Source organism: Chinchilla lanigera, unplaced genomic scaffold (genome assembly GCF_000276665.1).
Source record: "Chinchilla lanigera isolate Chin_1 unplaced genomic scaffold, ChiLan1.0 scaffold00066, whole genome shotgun sequence".
NCBI lineage: Eukaryota > Metazoa > Chordata > Mammalia > Rodentia > Chinchillidae > Chinchilla > Chinchilla lanigera.
Genome location: NW_004955467.1, coordinates 970762 through 991341, shown reverse-complemented (window position 1 = coordinate 991341; position 20580 = coordinate 970762). Strand labels below are relative to the sequence as shown.

At 38.7% G+C, this 20580-nt stretch overlaps 1 protein-coding gene across 2 annotated transcripts in view; it reads left to right on the top strand.

The window, feature by feature from the left end:
- Positions 1-588: 588 nt before the first annotated feature.
- The window catches only part of Akap10 (A kinase (PRKA) anchor protein 10), a 71547-nt gene continuing 51555 nt past the window's right edge, over positions 589-20580 (top strand). Inside the window, exons 1-4 of one of the 2 annotated variants that reach the window (XM_005399292.2) lie at positions 589-850; positions 7080-7127; positions 14425-14607; positions 18251-18808. In XM_005399292.2, coding sequence (XP_005399349.1) covers positions 763-850; positions 7080-7127; positions 14425-14607; positions 18251-18808 — 877 coding nt within the window. In that variant the 5' untranslated portion in view covers positions 589-762. The remainder of the gene's footprint in view (positions 851-7079; positions 7128-14424; positions 14608-18250; positions 18809-20580) is intronic. The other variant, XM_013522190.1, reaches the window with a different exon arrangement.

The window sequence follows — 20580 nt, the reverse complement described above, 5'->3', positions numbered from 1 at the left end:
ACAGGAAAACGGCATTTGAACAAGACCTGAAAGACGATTCACTAGCGATGCTTTTATGTTGCTGCCCGTTTCAAAACTAAGCGTTCGCGGGATCGCGTTTGGAAAAGAAGCCCATTTCTCCCCTTTCGCTCCCGAGGTCACGAAGGACGGAGCTTCCGCCTGCTATTCCCCATTAGGAGCCTGGTTCACCTCGCACTCAGCGCCAGAGCGGGCTGCTCCCTTGGGAGAGCAGCGGCTGCGGATCCGAGGTGAAGCTGCAGGAGCCGGCCGGCGCTTTTTAGCGAAACTGCGCAACCGAGGCCCGGCAAGGTTGGCTGGTCTATGCTTTCTAGGCTCACACTGCACTGAGCCACCGGAGGGGCGCCGCAACTGAGCCCCTTCGCCATCCAGCCCCCGCGGGGGCTCCACCTCCGGGGGGGCGCGGTGTCGCAGGGTGGGTCGACAGCACGGCACCGCAGGAGGCTCGCTCCAGGGGACTGAGACGTGCCTGACCCGGTCGCGAGGGGCGCGCGCACAGGGTCACGTGGGCGGCGCGGGGCACGCCCCTGCACCTACGGGAGGGGGCGGGGCCGGCGGCCGGCCTCCCGTGAAGCCTAGCGCGGGGAAGGACCGGAACTCCGGGCGGGCGGCTTGTTGATAATATGGCGGCGGGAGCTGCTTTGGAGTCCCGAGGAGGCGGCGGGGCTGACACCCGGAAGAAAGGTCTCGTTTTGGGCTAGTGCGGCGACTCCCGAGGACCCGGAAGTCCCAGCCAATTGCTGAATGAGGGGAGCCGGGCCCTCCCCGCGACAGTCCCCCCGCGCCCTCCGCCCGGACCCGGGCCCTGCCATGTCCTTCTTCCGGCGGAAAGGTAGCCGAGGGGCGCCGGCGGGGCCAGGCCGGGCTCGGGGCGGCGGGGTCGGGGGTCGGGGGCCTGTGAGGGCACCCTCCAGGGCGACGGCGGGCCCTCGTGATCCTGCCTCCGAGCAGACGCCCCCGTGCCTCACTGTGTCCGGGACTCTGCCGGAGGGAGCCGGCCTCCGCGCGGGAGGGCGGGAGGGAATTGTTGCGCTGCTGCAGAAGTGGGCTGAGACACGTAGAAGTTAATGCTTGTTTGCTTAGGAGCTGCTTTGCAGGCTTCTTTTTTTTTTTTTTAAACGTGCTGTGGATCAGGATCAAGGAAATCACTTGTACTTTATGGGAGTCTGTGACTTTTCTGAATATTGAGGGTTTAATATCTGAAAGCAGCACACGAAAACATTGTTTTCTTCAACTAGTACTGTACTGTTTTCCAGTTTCCTCTTTTTTTGGTGGGGAAGGAGAAAGTGTACTGTTGTTCCTAAAATAAAATTACTTACTACTAAGTTTCCTGTTGAAGACTACTTTTGATGGTATGTAAATAACCTAACTACTGGAACCTTAATTTTATAAACGAGTTACGTGGTTTTTTTGTTTTGTTTTGCCTTTTTGAGACGGTCTCGCTAAGGAGTTCAGGCTGGTCTTGAGCTCACTTTGTAGCCCAGGCTGTCCTCGAACGATCTTCTTGCCTCAGCCTCCCGAGTGCTGGGATTACAGGCTAGCACCATGCCCGGCCTACGATTTATGTGTATTTCAGTGTGTATTTCAGTAGTAAGAGAGCTGATCATTTTTAAGTGGAGGCAGCATGGTTTTGATTCCAGGGAAGGTTGTTGCATATCCTTAAATACATAACCAAAGTGAGCAAGTGAGTCTCTTTGGCTGGTAATTGTTATCCTATCAATTCTTGTGCTTCGGAGAAAGTGTGCTAGACAGGAACAGGTTTTGGAAAAAAACACTAAATCAGAGGCATGGGTTCACATGACAGCTCTGTTACTGTGTAACCTTGGACAGGCTAGTTAACCTTTTTCTGTCTTCTCAGCTGAAAATCAAGTGAATGCTTAAAAGCTCTATTTAACACTGGCTAAGGAATTCCTCTTCAGTAAAGGCAGGGTCTTAGTAACTGATGTTAGATGATGAATGAATGAAACTGGTTAAATGGTAGGAAGCCTTGTTAATAATTACTTTTAGTATAGTTAATAACTAGAGAGGGTTATAGTTAACTGTATATAGTTTGACAGTGTCGAAGTACTTGGGTTTTTTTTTTTTTAAGGAAAAAAAAAGCGTTTTAATAATGAGGCTTCTAGCTGGGCGTAGTGGCGCACGTCTGTAATCCCAGTACTCAGGAGGCTAAGGCAGGAGGTGCACTGAGACTTCAAGGCCAGCCTGGGCTAGAAAGTGAGCTCAAGGCCAGCCTGAACTGCACAGTGAGACCCTGTCTCAAAAAGACCAAAAAAAAAAGAGGCTAATTCTTTTTTGCAAAACATACTGTTCCCTAGTTATTCAGCACATACTTTTGAGCATCTCTAATCTCCCAGGCACTGTGCTAGGCCTGCTTGATTGAGCAGTCAAGACAAAGCCTGCACCTGTGGAGCTTATTGTTGGCTGCCACAGGCAGACAAATAAGCAAACAAATTGTGTGTGTGTGGTGGGGGATGAACTTAGAAATTGAACAAAGTGTAATGAAAGAATAATTTGAGAAACATTTTGGTTGGATGTTAGAGATTGCACTCAGCAAATTGTATTGAAACGAAGCTAGTGTTAAGCAGGAGGTAATTTAGAGAGAGTTAGGACCAACACTTTGGGCGCAGGAAGGAGGAGCATAATGCACTTTGAGGAAGGGAGGAAGGCTGTACTGTCTGGCCTGGGAAGATAGCAAGGATCGGATGATTGAGGACTTTATAGGCTGTGGTTAGGTTTACTTCAAATGTAGAAAGAATATTATTTTAAAGGCTTTAAAAAAGAATGATCCGACCTTATGTTTTAAAAATATCATTCTAGCAGCTTTATGAAGACTAGATGTGGCAAGAGCAGAAGCTGGAGACAGTCTTATTAGGGCTCCTAGCCAGACTTTAAATACCACTTACGTGTGTATGACTCCAAAAATTGTATTTCCAACTTGGCTCTCCTAAATCCAAACTGGTATATCTATTGGTCCATTTTTAAACTCTGTCTGATAAATTTACTTTTAATATCTAAAATTCAACTCCAGATTTAGTCCTTCTAAACCTCTTCATCAAGGTTTTGGCTTTTAATTACTCAGGCTAAAACTTTAGTACTGCTGGCACTTGGGAAGCTGAGGCAGGAGGATTGCTGCGAGTTTCAGGCAAGCCTGGGCTACAAAGTGAGTTCAAGGCCAGCCTGAACTGCATAGAGAGACCCTGTCTCAAAAAGTCAAAAAAGCTTTAGTACATCCTTTGAATTTCTCTTTCTCTCTTCTGGTCCAGGTAGCCATTTCTCTATAGATTGAGTGACTAAGGAAGTCCTATGAGGAGGTATCGTTTAAGTCTTAGCTTAAATGTTAAGAGAGAGCTGGTGTTTTGAAGATTGAGGAAGCACATTTTGCTGTGGCCTTACATTTGATTGTCATTTTTCCATTTTTTTATTTTGGTGTATTTGCAGAACAAATGCACAGAAACAAATCCAGGTATGTATGGGAACTTGGTGTATGAATGAAAAAGAAGAGTTCCTAGTCAGTTGGAAAAGAATGGATTAAGCAGTAAATGATGCTGGTTATCCATCTGGCAAAAAAAGTTTTTTTTTTTTTCTACTGCCTGATATATTTATATTTAGGGTCAGCAAATTTTTTTCTGTAGAGGGTCAGAAAGTAAATACAGTATTCCATGCTTTGCAGGCCTTAAAGTATCTGTTATACTCTGTCCTTATAGCCATAGACAGTACATAAACCAATGAGCATGAATGTTACAGTAAGAGTTCATTTGTAAAAAAAACTGTTGATAAGCTAAATTTGGCCCATGGGATGTATTATGCCAGTCTCTGATATACAAATATAAAACCAAGGTAGACAAGAGCCCAAAATGTGAAAAAGCAAAATTTGAAATCATAGAACATACGGAGGGGGAAAAAAAAATCTGATCTTGGGGTAGGAAAGTATCTATGTGTATATACACACACACACACACACACACACACACACACACACAAGCTCACAGGAAAACCTATATTATGTACATTCAATTATGTTAAAATTAAAACTTCTATACAATAAAATATGCTTAGGATATTTGTAATACAACAAAGGATGAGTATCCAGAATATGTGTGGAGTTTCTACAAGTATTAAGTAAAAGAATCTGAAGGGCTAGATCATGAAAGAGGAAACCTAAATGGTGAATAAATGTGAAAAGATGCTTAACTTCAAAGGAAACAATTAATTTAAAATATCAAATAACACTTCAAAGCTATTAAGTTGGCAAAAATTAAAAATATCAAGGATGAGAATTTGAAGCATGATTACTATATGAATTGGTGCAACTGTTCTCATTAAAGATGTACCTTGTTACCTGGTGATTTCATTACTAAGGATTTGTCCTAGAGAAATTCTTGCATATATCATAGGAAGAATGTACTAGAATGTACAGCACATCAGTGTTAGTGAAAATTAGGAAATAAATGTTTATTGATAGGGAAGTACGTAAATGTATATTTATAAAGGGATTAAATAGATAAAAATGACTAAAGCTACATAAATGACCCAGAACTGCATCTAAGGTAAGTCAAATATGCATTTGTAGCTTTTTTTTTCATTGGGGCTTGATCACAGGGTCTCAGGCATGTGAGGCAAGTGTTATATCATGGAGCTGCACACCTCCAACCCCTTATTTGTGTAATTTTAAAGATATACAGAACAATGCCATTTTTTTCACATTTATTACAGTAGTAGTCTAAAAACACTCATGGCAGGAAAACATTTAGATTACAGCTTATATTTGGGCTAAGAGGAAGTGCAATAGGATCAATAAGCTACATGTATTAAGGGAAAAAAAGAGGAAATTCTAGTATTGATAGGTTAGGTATGTGCAATTCTGTTTGAAGTGTTAACATAGCAGATCTAATTGATAGGAGAATGTTTTGAGGGTGGAAAAAGTGGAGCTGCGGTAAATGTTTTTTGTGAAGTTATATTTTGGTGATAGAAACAGTTATTTTTCTTTGTTTGGCCTGTAAGGGAGAGACAGTGTTAAGGATGAATGCCAGACTTTTGGCCTGAGTATCTGGTGGTTGATGGTGTCAGTTAATGAGAGACAGTGAAGAAGAGGTAGAAGTAGGTTTGAAAAAAGGTGATACGTTCTCAGGCAGGTAGATGGCTAGCTACGTGAATCTGAGATTAAAAAAAGATGTAGATGGGGATGTAAATTTAGGAGTTTATAGCTTTTCTATGTTACTGAAAGCCTTAAAATTGGGGAACTTTGACTGATAATTACATATGATATATATGTACTGAAATGTCACTCTGTAGCTCACAAATAAGTCTAACTCCTGTGTCATTGAAAATTTAAAATACATTTTAAAAAAGATTAGGGAACCCAGGTGTGGTGGTGTACACCTGTGATCCCCACTGAAGCAGTAAGATTGCCTTGAGTTCAAGGTCAGCCTGGGCTACATAGTGAGTTCAAGGCCACAGTGAACTACACAGTGAAACCTTGTCTCAAAAAACAAAGCAAAACAACAAAAAAAGATTAGAGAAGATTGCTCAGGAAATATACATGTATAGGTACTGGAAAGAGAACTATTCTTTTCCAGAAAAACTCCCAGTGGATGAAGGAAGAGAGAGGTCAGCAATTGGGTAAACTGAGAAGGAGCAGCTAGAAAACCAGAAGAGTGGAGTTCAGGGAAGACAAGACAGGTTAATGTTTCAAGTGAGAGATGCAGTTGCTTGGCAAATGCTGCTGAGAGGGATGCAGGTAATAGTCACTGTACCACATTTTCTTATTTTAATCTTCCTGACAACCGTGATCAGTACCTGAGATGATCTTGCTTATTTTTTCATGAGATGATCTTACTTATTTTCTCCATACCCTTAATGTAGAGGTCCTGTTCTGTCCTATTCTGTTCTCTTCTTTTTCTCTTTTTTTCTTTTTCAGTATTGGGGAATGAACCCAGGGCCTTTGCACTGAGCTGCATCTCCACCCCTTTTTATTTTTTGAGACAGGGTCTTACTAAGTCACTAAATTCCCTAGATTGAGCTCAAACTTGCAATTCTCCTACCTTAGCCTTCCAGAGTTGCTATGATTAAAGGCACATGTCACTGGCTAAATATGGACTTGTTAAAGGCAAGGATTGCTATTTTTTCTTGGGTCTCTCTGGCACATGCTAGGCACTCAAATGGTTGGTAGATAGACTTCACTTCAACTTTTAATGTTTGAGAGCACAAGTAAAGAGCTGCACATGTTTGAGGGTTTATTTCGATAAGCTTTTGATAAGAGAGTTTACTGTTGGAAGAAAAGCAGGAAAAGTAAGGAGGTTTAAAAGTAGTCTTCTGTCAGATCCTATAATGGAGTTTACACTTGGCTTAAGCTACCATGTACCTTCCTTTCCTGGATGTTATGTTGTTAACTTGTCTGTAGTATAATTTTCACTATTTTGTGTAGTAGAGGAAAGATATGATCATTTTTGAGACAATTTATTAGACCTTGAGTTAAATTAGAATTTTAGAATGTTTGTAATTTGGAATGTTTATATTTGATTGCTGCGAGGGAAATACAAAAGAAGTAAGATATACCACTAAAAAATCTTTTTTTTTTTTCATGATGCTTATAGTAGCCAAGTGTAGTGAATGGTTTGTGGTAATATTAGTTAACATTTATCCTAAATTTACTGCACTAGTTAGTCGCCAGATGCCAGTATATATTGTTTCATAAGCCATCATATAAGGTTTTACTGTCGACCTAATTTTATCAATCAAAGAAATTTAAGCCCAGTGAAATAAAGTAACTTCTAGGATTGCATGGCTAATAAGGGGCAAGCAGAACTTAAACAGTGGTGTTTTGACCGTATTGTTTCTCCTTGTACTCTTGCAACTTTTTTTTTTTTTTGGACTACTGCTCAGAGGTTACTTTGTTAGGGAAACCTTCTTTGATGGGTGCTTTTCTTTTCCCCCCTCTAAGACAGTCCGTTATTCTGGAACTTCGCGTACTTATCTAACAGAATAAACCTCTGATTATTACAATATGTAGGAAGGCTCTTTTTGGCTGCAAAAGTTAGTCATGATGCCTTTTTGTTTTATAGTGAAAGGTAAAGAACAAGAGAAGATTTCTGATGTCAAGTCCAGTAAAGGTGAGTTTAGCTAACATTTCATTGTGTTCAGAAGTGATGAGCTGGGCATGTAGACCTGTAATCCCAGCACTCAAGAGGCTGAGGCAGGAGGATCACCAGAGTTCGAAGCCAGCTTGGACTGCAAAGGGAGACCCTGTCTCAAAACAAACAAACAAAAAACTGCTTAGCATTTTGGCACTTAGCAAAGTGCTTAGCATAAACTCTTTAATCCTGTTATCTTCTGCTTTGTTTTATAACTATTTATGATTGATTGTGATTTATTTCTGTCTTTAATGTGTATATTCTTTAACAGCTAACACATAATAGGCTTTTACTAAACACCATTTGGCTGATTTGGTGATTACAGTGAACCAGTACCTCATCATTAATTATGTATTTGATCTCTGAAAGTGATTAATTGACTTTATTCAATAAAGCAAAGATGAAGGCTACTCAGCTGGGCAGTCTGACAACTGAGAGAAAGCATTCCTGTATACAAGGCTTGGTTTTCTGTTTATTCAGAAATGTGGATGATTATAGTTTTCATTTATTACTTTCTTTTTTTCTTTTTTTTGGTACTGGGAATGGAATACAGGACCTTGCGCTCGACGAGCAAGCACTTATGCCACTGAGCTATATCCCTGACCCTTTTTACCTTGGATAAATGGCCTTAATTTAAAATATGTTCATAGAGCCAGGTGTGGTGGCGCACGCCTATAATCCCAGCATTCAAGAGACTGAGGCTGGAAGATAGTTGTGAGTTTGAGACTAGCCTGGGCTACAAAGTGAACTCAACACCAGCCTGAACTGCATAGCGAGGGGCTGGGGATTTAGCTCAGTGGCACATTGCCTGCCTGGCAAGTGCAAGGTTGTGAGTTCGATTCCTGGTACCGGAAAAAAAGCCAAAAAAAACAAACAAAAAACCCAAAACAAAACAAAAAAAAACTGCATAGTGAGACTCTGTCTCAAAAAAGACAAAAAAATGTGTTTGTAGTACTTTTTGGCATCAATGTATTATCCTTATTAATAGGTTACAGTGTGCTATATTTACATTGTAATCTCTGCTGTGGGTTTTTATTCATTCATTCATTCATTTATTTATTTACTTAGAGACAGGGCCTCTTTAATTCAGGCTGCTCTTAAACTTACTATGTAGCCCAAGCTAGTAACCCTCTTGCCTCAGCCTCCTGAGTGTGGGGATCACAGGTATGTACCACACATCTGGCTCTGCTGTGTTTTTGCCTCACTATGTCCATTGTATGGAGATTGGAATGGGAAAAGTAGATGGAAGTACTTATAAATTTTGTAAGTATAACTTTAAGTAAAATCTATGGGTTGCTATTTAGATTTTTCTTTCCAGTGTTTGTTATGTGGCCAGCATTATTTATATGTTCAATTTGTCAGAGACTAATTATAACTTTTTACAAAATTTACAAGATTAGGGAAAAAATAATTACCTTGAAACCTTGTTGTCTGCTTCTGATACTGTAAAACCAACTACATTTCATATTAGTTCAGGTTTGACTGGCTTTGATAAGGCTGAAAGCCCATAGCAAGCAGAAGCTTGTGAAGACTTGATCTTGTTGTAGTAAAAGGAGCTTTGATGTCTCAGACAGAATAACTATCTTCTCTAAAATTTGCTATTGACAGTGTAACCTTGGGGACTCAAGTTATTATCTTCATATTCTTCATTTGTGGAATGAAGGAATTGGCCTAGCAAATTTCTTAATCTCTAAATTTAAAATCTATGCTAAAAAAATCCAGGTATACTGTCTCGATAACAGTACATTAATCTCTGTCTAGCAATTACTGACTTAACTTTAGGAAAATATAGAGGCAGTACAGGAAACAGCTCCTAAGAGTTTTGCAGATTGATTACCAAGACAAAGTTAGTCACAGAATAGTAGGAAATCAAGTAAAAAATAATAGCTATTACTTTTAGAATACCTCTTCTAGGTATTGGACAAAAACTAGTTGTAACAGTGAACAAAAGTTGGATTCTACCTTTTTTGAACTTACAAACTGATAGTAGAGAAGATTAATTAATTCCACAGATGATTTTGGGTGGGTTGATAATGATAGGAATAAAGAAGTCTGAGCAGATTGGACAAATATTAGGAGGGAAAATGTTTTGTTTTGTTTTGTACAGAAAATTGAACGTGGACCTCATGCTTGCCAGGCAGGCACTTGTGCTGCTGAGCTATATCCCCGGCCTTAGGAGGGAAAATGAATAGAGCTTTGTTTTTGATAAAATATGTGAGAAGAAGAGAGATTTAAGATTGGTGGCTGTATTCTCCCTTGCCTAACAGAACCAAGCTGGGAAATTATATGTTTAACTATGTTGAATGGGTCATACATTTACATATGTTACACATATAGTAATTTTAGAGTCTGAGTTTTCAACTAAAGGTAAGAGACTCCTGCAGCCCTAGATTGAAATCCTGCCTGTTGGACTGGTTCTTTATTGCTCACAAGGCAAAATATTTACTTTACGGGAGGGCTGGGATCCAATCCAGGGCTTCACACATGCTAGGCAAGAGCTGTAACACTGAGGTAGACCCTAAACCCCTTATTTAACTTCTTTGCATTTGTGTTTTCACTTCTAATAAAAAGACAAAAAAAAAAAAAAAAAGAATATGAGTCTTGAAGGATTATTGTGAGAGAGAAATGGCACAATGTCTCAAAAAAAGCATATAGAGAAACCAGTATAATGCCTAGTATAGTAGCCGGCTGTGGTGGTGCCTGTAATCACGCCTGTAATCAATCCCAGCACTTGGGAGGCTGAGACAGGAGGATCGCTGCGAGTTTGAGGCCAGCCTGGGCTACAAAGTGAGTTCAAGGCCTGCCTGAACTGCATAGTGAGACCCTGTCTCAAAAAAAAGAAAAGAAAAGAAAAGAAAAGAAAAGAATGCTTGCTGTATAGAAGGTTCTCTGTTGTTAGTTCTAACATAGTAAACACCCAGTGGTGAATTAGTCAAGTGAAGTGAAGTATTGTGAGGAGTTCGAATGAGGGAAGACTTCATGGGACTGAAACTTACCCTGTATAAAAGTTGAAGAATAAAATGTGTGTTAGTTACTTTCTCATCGCTGAGACACAGTGCCTGCGACCCACAAGCTAGAGGAGGCTCACAGTTTGTAGATGTTTCAGTCCATGGTCAGCTGGCTGTAAGGCAGGGCAGCATGGCAGAGGGGTATGCCAGAAGACAAACAGCTCATAGCATGGCAGTGGGAAGCAGAGAAAGATGAAGGAAGCGGGAGGGAGAGATACGCTTCCAGGCCATGCCCTCAAAGACCCACCGTCTCCCAACATCACATTTAGCTGTAAACTCATCCATCCCCCATCCCCCATGATCCAGTCACCTCCCCAAATCGCCCCCTATGAGCATATGAGACTTTGGGAAGACATCTTGATATAAACCATTAAAAGATGAATTTTTTTGTTCGTTTGTTTATTTTGTCTTTTTGAGACAGGGTCTTGCTATGCATTTCAGGCAGGCCTTGAACTCACTTTGTAGCCCAGGCTGACCTCAAACTCACAGCGATCTTCCTGTCTCAGCCTTCCAAGTGCTGGGATTACAGGCGTGTGCCACCACACCCGACCAAGATGAATTTGAATGAAAGAGAAGATTCTCTTCTCCTTACCACCATAGCCTTTTATTTCTTTGAGTATAAAGAGTCTACCAAAAGAATATATACATACACAGACTTTAGGAAAAGAAAAACTTGTAATAAATATTTTAATAGTAAATTTATTGAGATTAATACAAGTTAATCATGCGATTAGTACAAGTTACCTTTGGCCTCTACAATTACAAGAGGTGCTCAAAGTGATGGCCATTATCTTCCAGATATTCATTTCAAAACTAAACATTTTGAAACTGCTGCTTGGGTAACCTTCACCATTGGGATTGCTGCACATGCATTTTCAATTTCTTCTCTACACCATCAGTGGTGTATGTATGGTATTTATGAAAAGTTAATCTGGAAGAGTTATGTGGGATGGAGGCCTTGGAAGTTCTTTTATAGTACAGAAGGACCTGTAGTAAGGGTGTAATGTTGAAACTAAACATTTTGAAGAAAAAGACAACAGATTTTGGCAAGTAACAGATAAGAATGGGACCACGAGGTTAAAATTTGGAGGCTGGTGGAGTGGACAAAGGGAAAGTAGAAAGGAAAATTAGAAGGTGTAAAAATATTTGTGATATTTGAATAAGTTGGGCTCAAGACGGCAGAGTCAAAGTGGGAATGCCTAAGTAATAAATAATTAGAGACTCAATGCTGGGTCCCAGGTCAGAGGACACGTCTGAGATGCAGGTCAGGTGTTTTCCATCTGTTCCACATTGGTGTGGCATAGGAAATGCTGCTAAGAGTGTCCGCACTGAGGCATGAGTAAGACTGTCCCCTTTAATCAACAGTTACTGTAGTTTTACCTATTTTGCAAGCAAATCATGGCCTGTGTTGTTTATTGGGGAGGTAGGGAGTGAGAAAAAGAGCTCATAGTTTAAAAACAGGAACTATTGTTTTAACAATAAGTGAAAGTTTCAGAATGAATGTTTTTTGAAGTTTTTAAGTTTTGTTTTGTTTCGTTTTTTTGAGACAAGGTCTCTTTATGCAGTTCAGGCTGGCCTTGAACTCATCATGTAGCCCAGGCTGGGCTCTTAACTGCAAGCAGTCCTCTTGCCTCAGCCTTCCAAGTGCTGGGATTACAGGGCTGTGCCCCCACGCCTGGCCTGAATGTGCTATCAGAAAGAGTCAACAGCCTTAGGAAGAAGAGGAGTCAAGGAAGGAGACCATGATCAGTAGGCGTTTAATAAGGGTGTAGTAGAAGAAGGAGAAAAACAGATAGAGGAGGAAATTAGGGAGACCAAGTAAGGTAGGCTTGCAGGAAGGAGCAGGGAAATGTGAGATGCTGGTTCTAACAAAGAAGCGAAGGGGTGAGGGAAGCTTTGTACAAATGAGGTATTAGAATTTTACATTATCGTAGACTTTATTTATTTTTTTTTTGAGACAGAGTCTTGCCATGTAGTTCAGACTGTCCTTAAACTTACTGTGTAGCCCAGGCTGGCCTCAAGTTCATGATGATCCTCCTGCCTGAGCCTCCTGAGTGCTGGGATTATAGGTGTGTGCTACTGTGCTTGGCATTATTATAGACACTGAATTAAGAAACAATTCCCATAGAATTTTATTTGTTGTTTTTGTCTGTATTAGAAAACTAGCTTTTTAAAAATAAACTTGTTAAAGTGATTTTGTTCCCTTAAACATGAAGATAAAAACAAAGCTTTCTTCTAAAAAAGAACAAACAGTTTGAAGGCATTTATTCTCTATGCCCTAACTCTCAACATTTTTATTGAGTGGCTGGCAAGTTTAAATACCTCATAAACACATATGGATATTCATGTTCTTAAATGCGTTAGCCTATAAACTCATCCCTTAAGAGCCACAGATTGAGTTACCAGTACTAGTAGCCTTCATAAAATTACTTCTAGTATTACTCAGATTCTGCATTTGGTACCGTTTGCTGAGAGCACTTAGAAGGGGTGCTAAGAGAGATAACTTTAGTTATCTTATTTATCTTGAAGCATGGAATGTAAGTGAGTTGTATAATTTCTATCCCGCTTGTTATGGCATTGCACTAAGCTGAAATGTCTTCGTTGCAGTTTGTCTGGAGGTCTGCCCAAAGCCTCATGTGCTCAAAGGTGGGGCTTGGAAAGGTACTTGGATTATGGGAACAGTATAGCTAAATGTGATGTGAGGAGAATGCAGGGCCTGCTTGGAAGAGGTGAGGATGTGACCTAGAAGAGTGCATCTCTGCTTCCTGGATGCTGTGAGGTGAACAGGTTCCCTCCACCAGCTTGTGCTGTGCCTCTCTGCTGTAGAGCCTGCCAACTGTGAACTGAAACATGAGCCAAATAAACCTCTCCACCTTTAAGTTGTAGATGTTGGGTATTCTGTCCCAGTGACCAGAAAAGTGACTAAGACGTTCTTAAGTTTTCATCAGCTGGGCATGGTGGCCCACCTTTGTAATCTCAGCTGTTTGGGAAGTTGAGGCAGGAGGATCAAAAGTTGGAGACTAGCCTGGATAGTTAGGGAAACACTGTCACAAAATAAAAAATAAGAAAAGGGCTGTAGCTTCCTGGGAGTGTTTGCCTAACATCGGTGAGGCTCTGTGTTCAGTCCCTAATACTGAAAGGAAAAAAATCCTTTTATAAGTCATTAAATTGGGTGTGTTGGCACACACTGCTGTAACCCTAAAGGAGGCTGAGATAGGAGGATGGCTGTGAGTTCAAGGCCCCCCTGAACTACAGTGAGACCCTGTCTCAAAAAAAAAGCCAATACTTATGTGACATAATTAAGATAGGTAGAATTTTAATTCGGCTGTAGTGACATAGGGTTGCTTTGACAGTAATATAATATTGAGTTCTTTCCTATTAACACAGTAGTAAGTAAATTCTTTATTCTGAAATGAAAAGGATAATGCTAATATTTTTCAGGCTATTAAAAAAATTGACAGCATTGAGGATTGAATGCAGGGCCTTTCCACTAAGCTACATTCCCACCCTTTTTTGATTTTTTTGAGACAGTCTTGCCACATTGCCCAGGTTGGGCTCAAACTTTAGATTCTCTTTAACCTCCCAGAGTGCTGGGATTGTAGGAGTGCACCACTATGCCTGGCCAAAAAAATACATTTTGTAGGGTTTTGTTTCTGATGCAGGGGATAAAACCCAGGGTCTACTTCAGCCTTGTGAGGCAAGCAGACTACCTCTGAGCTACATCCTCAATCTGTATTTTGTAAATTTTAAGTGTGCTTTATCTTTAGGCAGCTTGAGCTTTGATCATCAATATATTTTATTAGATGGAGAAATTTTGTTACTCAGTTAAAAAGTAAGTATCCTGAGAAATATTTTTCCAGAGGGTTTTTTTTTTTTTTCTTCCTAAGCATTGTGCAGTTTTAGTTTTTCTCCTGAAGGAAATAAGGATTAAGGAATTGAAAAAGGTCCATATTTCAAAATGCTATCTGGCTTTGGTACTTTGTATCTGTTAAGAGACAAAGCTCTCGAAAGATCTATTTCTCTTTCTCTCAAGTTTCATTTTTTTGGTACACTACTTTTGCTTAAAATAATATTATACTATTTTCTTTGCAATTTTCTGCTGTTTGTTTGAATTACCTTTTATCTTAGTTGTTTTTGTTATGTGCTGATTAAACAAATTATTGCAAAGTTTAATTTTTAAAGTTTTCTTAAAACCCTCTTAGAGTTCTGACTACCAAATTGTGCTTAACTTTGTGTTTAATTTTAACATTTTGTTTGAAAAATTATAGCTTCAATTGCTGTACATTCCCCACAAAAAAGTACTAAAAATCATGCCTTGTTGGAGGCTGCAGGACCAAGTCATGTTGCAATCAATGCCATTTCTGCCAACATGGACTCCTTTTCAAGCAGCAGGACAGCAACACTTAAGAAGCAGCCAAGCCACATGGAGGCTGCTCATTTTGGGGACCTGGGTAAGTGACTTTTTGTTAACTTCTAATAGAAGGAGATGAGTACAATATGTGGAATTCCTGTTATAGGAAACTGACCTATGTTATTGGAAAGGACTAGAAAAGCTATACTTAAACTAAAAGAACAGCATTATGTAAAATGGGTGGTACTATATTATGTTCCTATAAATAAAAAATATATAGCATGGCAAGGAGAAAAATGAGCAGTTTCCAAAGAAGAAATACATTTGACCACTAATTAAAAATATATGAAAAAGATGCTTCACTTCAGTAATACAGAAATACAAATTAAAACAGTTCAAACACATCAGCATATATTTAAATTTCATGAATTGGATGTTCATAGATATTCAGGGAAATGGCCAGTCCCATTTAATGATGATATAAATTGAAGACTTTTTGGAAAGCAGTCAATTTGAAAATATTTATTGAAATACAAGATATAGCTAGGAGTGGTGGCACAAGTCTGTAATTCCAGCTACTCTGAAGGCTGAAGTAGGAAGATTGCAAGTTTGAGGCCACCCTGGGGAGTTTAGCAAGACTGTCTCAACATAGGAGTAAAAAAGGTGTGGGGTAAAGCTCCGTGATAAAGTACTTTCTTAGTAAATGGTGGCCCTGGGGTCAGTCCCCAGTACTACACACAATATATTTGTGCATGTATGTTTGTGTATGTGTGTGCCATTGGACAACAATTCTCTTTCCAAGATTTAGCCCTCAGATATGCTCCATACATAAGCATGAAGATGTATATGTAAGTATGTATAAGACAATTTATAGTACTATTGTTTGTGATAGCAAAAAATGAGAAATAATATATAAGTATATGTTAATAGAGAAGTATTCAAACTTTGGTGTACTCACACTCTAGAATACAGTATAGCTGTTTAAAAGTCTAAAAAGACATTTAGAGAACTGGGTGTGATGGTGCTCGCCTGTGATCCCAGTACCCTGGAGACTGAGGCAGGAGGATCATTGAGAGTTCAAGGCCAGCCTGGGCTACATAGTTAGTTCAATATGAGAACTACATAGTGAACTACATAGTGAGACCCTATCTCAAAAAAGCAAAATAAATAAGTAAATTAATTAAATTAAATTTAAAAGTCATGCAAAAGTGAAAAGAGTAGGTTGAATATAGTGTATGATAAGCTCTCATATGTAGAAGATTTTTGAGTATTTGTTAATCGGATTTCTTCACTTAAAAAGCTGGGTGGATGGTATAATTCCAGCATTCTGGAAGGCTGAGGCAGGATTACAGTTTTGAGCCCAGCCTGGGCAACTTACTGATTTGGTAAGACCCCGTTTCAAAGGAAAAACTAAAGATGTGTGATGTTGCTAAGTGGGAAGTCCCTGAGTGCAATTTGCAGTGCTATAGAAACAATAACAAAAATACCCAAAAATTGCATGTCACATTGTCATAAAAAAATCCACGAATGAATTGATTTTAATGCAATTTTTCCTACTTTTGGCATCTCTCTGCTTAACATTTATGTGTAGTCAAAGCCAGGGAGGATGTCAGTCTTCCTGGGTTATCTATGGCAATACACTGCAAGCAAGGCACTTACTCATCACAAAGTGCTTACTCATCACAAAACACTAATTTTTTTGCTAGACACATTTCCGGTTAGAATGTAAAATGGTATAGCCACTTCAGAAAATAGCTTGGAAGCTTCTTACAAAGCTAAACGTGAAGTTACCATATGACTCATTAATTGCACTTTTAGATATTTATTGTGGAGAAATGAAAATTTATGTTTACACAAAAACTTAATACAAGAATATGTCAGTTTACTAGTGAAAAAGTGAATGTCCTTTAGCAGGTGAGTGAACTGGTGCATTCATATCCTAAAATACTCCTTAGGAATAAAAAGGAAGAATCTCAAGGGCATTATTCTGAGACAAAAGTCAGTACCTACAGTGTAGCATGGTTCTGTTTGTATTTACATCCTTGAAATAACAAAAGTAGAGAAATGCAGAACAAATTAGTGTTTTCCAGAGGTGAAAGGGGTAAGGTGAGTATGATTATAAAGAGGCACCATGAGGTTGCCTGGTGGTACTGAAACTTTGCTATATCTTGGCAGTAGATACAGATATGTATACATGATAAAATTGCATAGAACTACATATATACACATATGAAGTAAAATTGAGGAAATCCAGTAAAAGTATTACTGGTGTCAGTATCTTGGTATAATATTGTGCTGTAGTCTTGTAAGATGTTAGCATGTAGGGACTGGGGATTTAGCTCAGAGGCATAGTGCCTACCTGGCAAGTGTGAAGTCATGAGTTTGATTCCTGGTACCAAAAGAAAAGATATTATCATGTGGAAAACTAAAGATTCAAGGGATCCTTAGCTCTCTCTCTTTTTTTTTTTGTGGTGCTGGGGCTAGACCCCAGGGCCTCACACAAGCTGAGCAAGTATTCTACCATAGAGTTACACTCCTAGCCCTACAAATATTTATGAGTGTGTGTAAATTTATAATTAAAAGAAGTGAAATCTTTAGTTAGAAGAAATTGTAAATCTTGAGAAAACCAGGATTTCCTCAAATTCATGAAGTGATGTCAAAGATGGACATCACTTGGCAATAAGACAGTTACTGAGGATGATGGCATATAAGATGCTTCAAAGAAGTTGATTTGAATATCAAAGGATTAAGGAAAGCCCTTTGAAAAAAATCAGTGAAACCTTCAGTTAATTTTATCAAAGTGACCCAGTTTATGACTTGATATGAAGGCCAAAATTTTCTCAAAACTTTTTTGTTTATTCTAATAGCTTGTGGTTATAATAACCTAAATTTAGCTAAAATAAATATATCTTTTATTGTTTTTTTTAAGATAAGATCCCAAAGCTACTGTTCATTCTGTTATGAATAATGCTGAGACTTAATAAGATCTTTATATAACTATATCCATAGATCAGTTTTTCTCCAGGATAAGTACCTACAAGTAGTTATTAGATCGAAAATTACAGTTTGCTAAGGATTTTCTGTGTATGCCTGAATGTTCCTCTATAAAGATTTTGTCAATTTATTTTTTCATTGCCAGTACACGAGTGTTGCCTCTATACCTGTTTACTATTTTCTTGAAAAATCATCTTCTAGTTTGATAGGCAAAAATGTTATCTTGTATTAATTTACTCTTTTCTGGATTGATTGATTGATTTTGTTTCTGAGACAGGGTCTTTCTATGCAGTTCAGAGTGGACTTGAACTGGCTCTGTGATCCAGACTAGTCTTGAACTTGGATGATTCTCCTATCTCAACTTCCCAACACTGGGATTATAGGAGTGCATCTCCATACCAAGCTTCTTCTAGGTTTTTAATGAGGTTGAATACTTTTTCGTATTTGTAGTGGCCCTTTTTCTTTGGGAATAGTATCACAAGATTTTTCCTTTAAGGAATTACATGGTCTAAATTGCCTCTAAAGGAAATACAAGGATTGAGTAATAAAGTACTTTTTAGTAATTTAAATAAGTTTTGGGCAGTTGTTTGCATAGAAACCAAAATTATAATATTTTCAGTTCTTTATTAATTTTAATTGCCTGGAAATAAACTTTGTTCCAAACCTCTGATACCACTGTGGCTAAAGGTGACTGACTTACTTTTAGTCTAAAACTGTGACTAAATTTCTGATTCTTTTGCTTCTTTTAGGCAGATCTTGTTTGGACTACCAGACTCAAGAGACCAAATCAAGTCTTTCAAAAACCCTTGAACAGGTCTTGCGTGACACTGTTGTCCTCCCGTATTTCATTCAATTCATGGAACTTCGGAGAATGGAACACTTGGTTAAATTTTGGTTAGAGGCTGAGAGTTTTCACTCTACAACTTGGTCCCGAATAAGAGCACACAGTCTGAACACAGTGAAGCAGAGCTCGCTAGCTGAGCCTGTCTCCCCATCTAAAAAGCACGAAATTACAGCATCTTTTATAACTGAGTCCCTTGACAAGAGATTGGAGGATTCTTGTCCAGCCAAGTTGCTTATGACTCAGTCAGAAGGAATCGACCGGAATAATAGAACTAACAGCAGTCAGAAATACTTGCTACTTTCCCAAGAATGTGACAGTACCCATTCTTTCCATCTTGAAATGGCTAGAGCAGGAACTCATCCAGCTTCCATGGAGACTCAAGAATCTTCTTCCAGACTAACAATAGCCAGTAGAAACAGTCCCTCTTCTCCACTCAAAGAATTATCAGAAAAATTAATGAAAAGTAAGTATGTGATTTTCTTGTTTCTTTACTTTTTTACAAAGCAGAATTTAAGATGAACAAATTGAAATAGTATCTTTTCTCCTTTAAGTGCTTACAAGATTTGGGAGGGGTGAATGGAAAAGGAACCAGAGTTCTAGAGTGACTGTATACTCTTAAGTTTGTGTCCACAGAATTGACAAGTGATGCAGGGTCAGATAACCTGCTTTTCCTTTCTGCAGACTTGGAAATCAAATCATCATCTGGTAGGGTTTTTTTGGTTTTTTTGTTTGTTTGTTTGTGTTTTTTTTTTGGTTTTAACCTTGATTTTTTTGTGGAGGACAGAGGTGTATGCCTCTAATCCTGTCTGTGTGGGAGGCTGAGGGCAAAAGGATCACAAGTTGAAGTTGAAGGTGAATCTGGGAAAAATAGCACCTCATTTTTAAAAAAATTGTAGTTTTATTTTTATTTTATGTATTTTGCTAATAAATTTATTTTTTATTTATTTATCTTTTTGAGAAAGATCTCACTATGCAGTTCAGGCTGGTTTTAAACTCACTTTGTAGCCTATGCTGGCCTCTGATTCGCAGCAGTCTTCCTGCCGCAGCCTCTGAGCACTGAAATTACAGGCATGTGCCACCACGCTCGGCTTTGAGTCTTATTCTTTTGTCTGTGGTTTATTTAGAAACATGTTTACTTTCCAAGTGTTTGGAGATTTTTTTCCTGTTAATTTTCTTCTATTCATTTCTCATTTAATTACATTATAGTTAGAGAATATATTTTTAATGGTTTCAGTTCTTTTTAATTTATTACATTTTTAAGTGAGCTAGCACAGTGGTGATGAACCTATGACATGAGTGTCACAACCTGCTGTTGTTGAAAGTTCTAAAAGGTTTGCCATCACCAACCTAGGATATGGTCTATCTGTGAATAGCCCATGTACAATGAAAATAATGTGTGCTGTTGGTATGACAGTTTTCTAATAAACACTTGATTTAGTTGGTTGATGGCACTCATTTTTTTCTGTATCTTTACTAGTATTTTATATCCAGTCCTATTATTGTACTACTGAGAGAAGTGTGGATGTCTCCAACAATAATTATGAGTTTTTCCTAGTCTCACTTTCAGTTGTTTTTGTTTCATGTATTTTGAGGCTTTGTTGTTAGTCATGTATCCATTTAGAATCTTGTATTTGTGGATAGAGATATAGCTTAGTAGTATAGTGTTTGCCTAGCATGTGTGAGTCCCTGGGTTCAATTCGCAGTATAGCGAAAAAACAAAATCAAACAAACAAAAAAACCGTTAAGTCTGAATAACCCTTAGGCCAGAGAAAGCTAAAGAGACCAGACAAGTATGTGTAATGTAGTGTCCTCAAGCAGAATTGCAAGAAAACTAGTAGAAACATATCTTTCATGGTAATTTCTTTCCTGAGTTGTGTAGACACACTGACTTTCATTTGATTGGTGTTTACATGGTGTATCTTTCTCCTTTACGTTTGAGCTACCTTTATCATTTTACTTGAAGTGAGTTTCTTTAGGCAGCATACTGTTGGGTCGTGTTACATTATTTTGGGACAATCTATTTTTTTAGTATAAATTCTTAGTATTAAATATTAATTTTATTGTACTTGTATTAAAGTTATTGCAACATGATTATAATTATAAATGTAATTTTGATGTTAGGTGATATAATTACAGTGTGATCATATTAAATTAATATATTTGGATTTTGTCTACCAATGTATTACTTCTTCATCCCATTTTCCACGCCTTATCTCTTTTTTTGTTTGTTTGTTT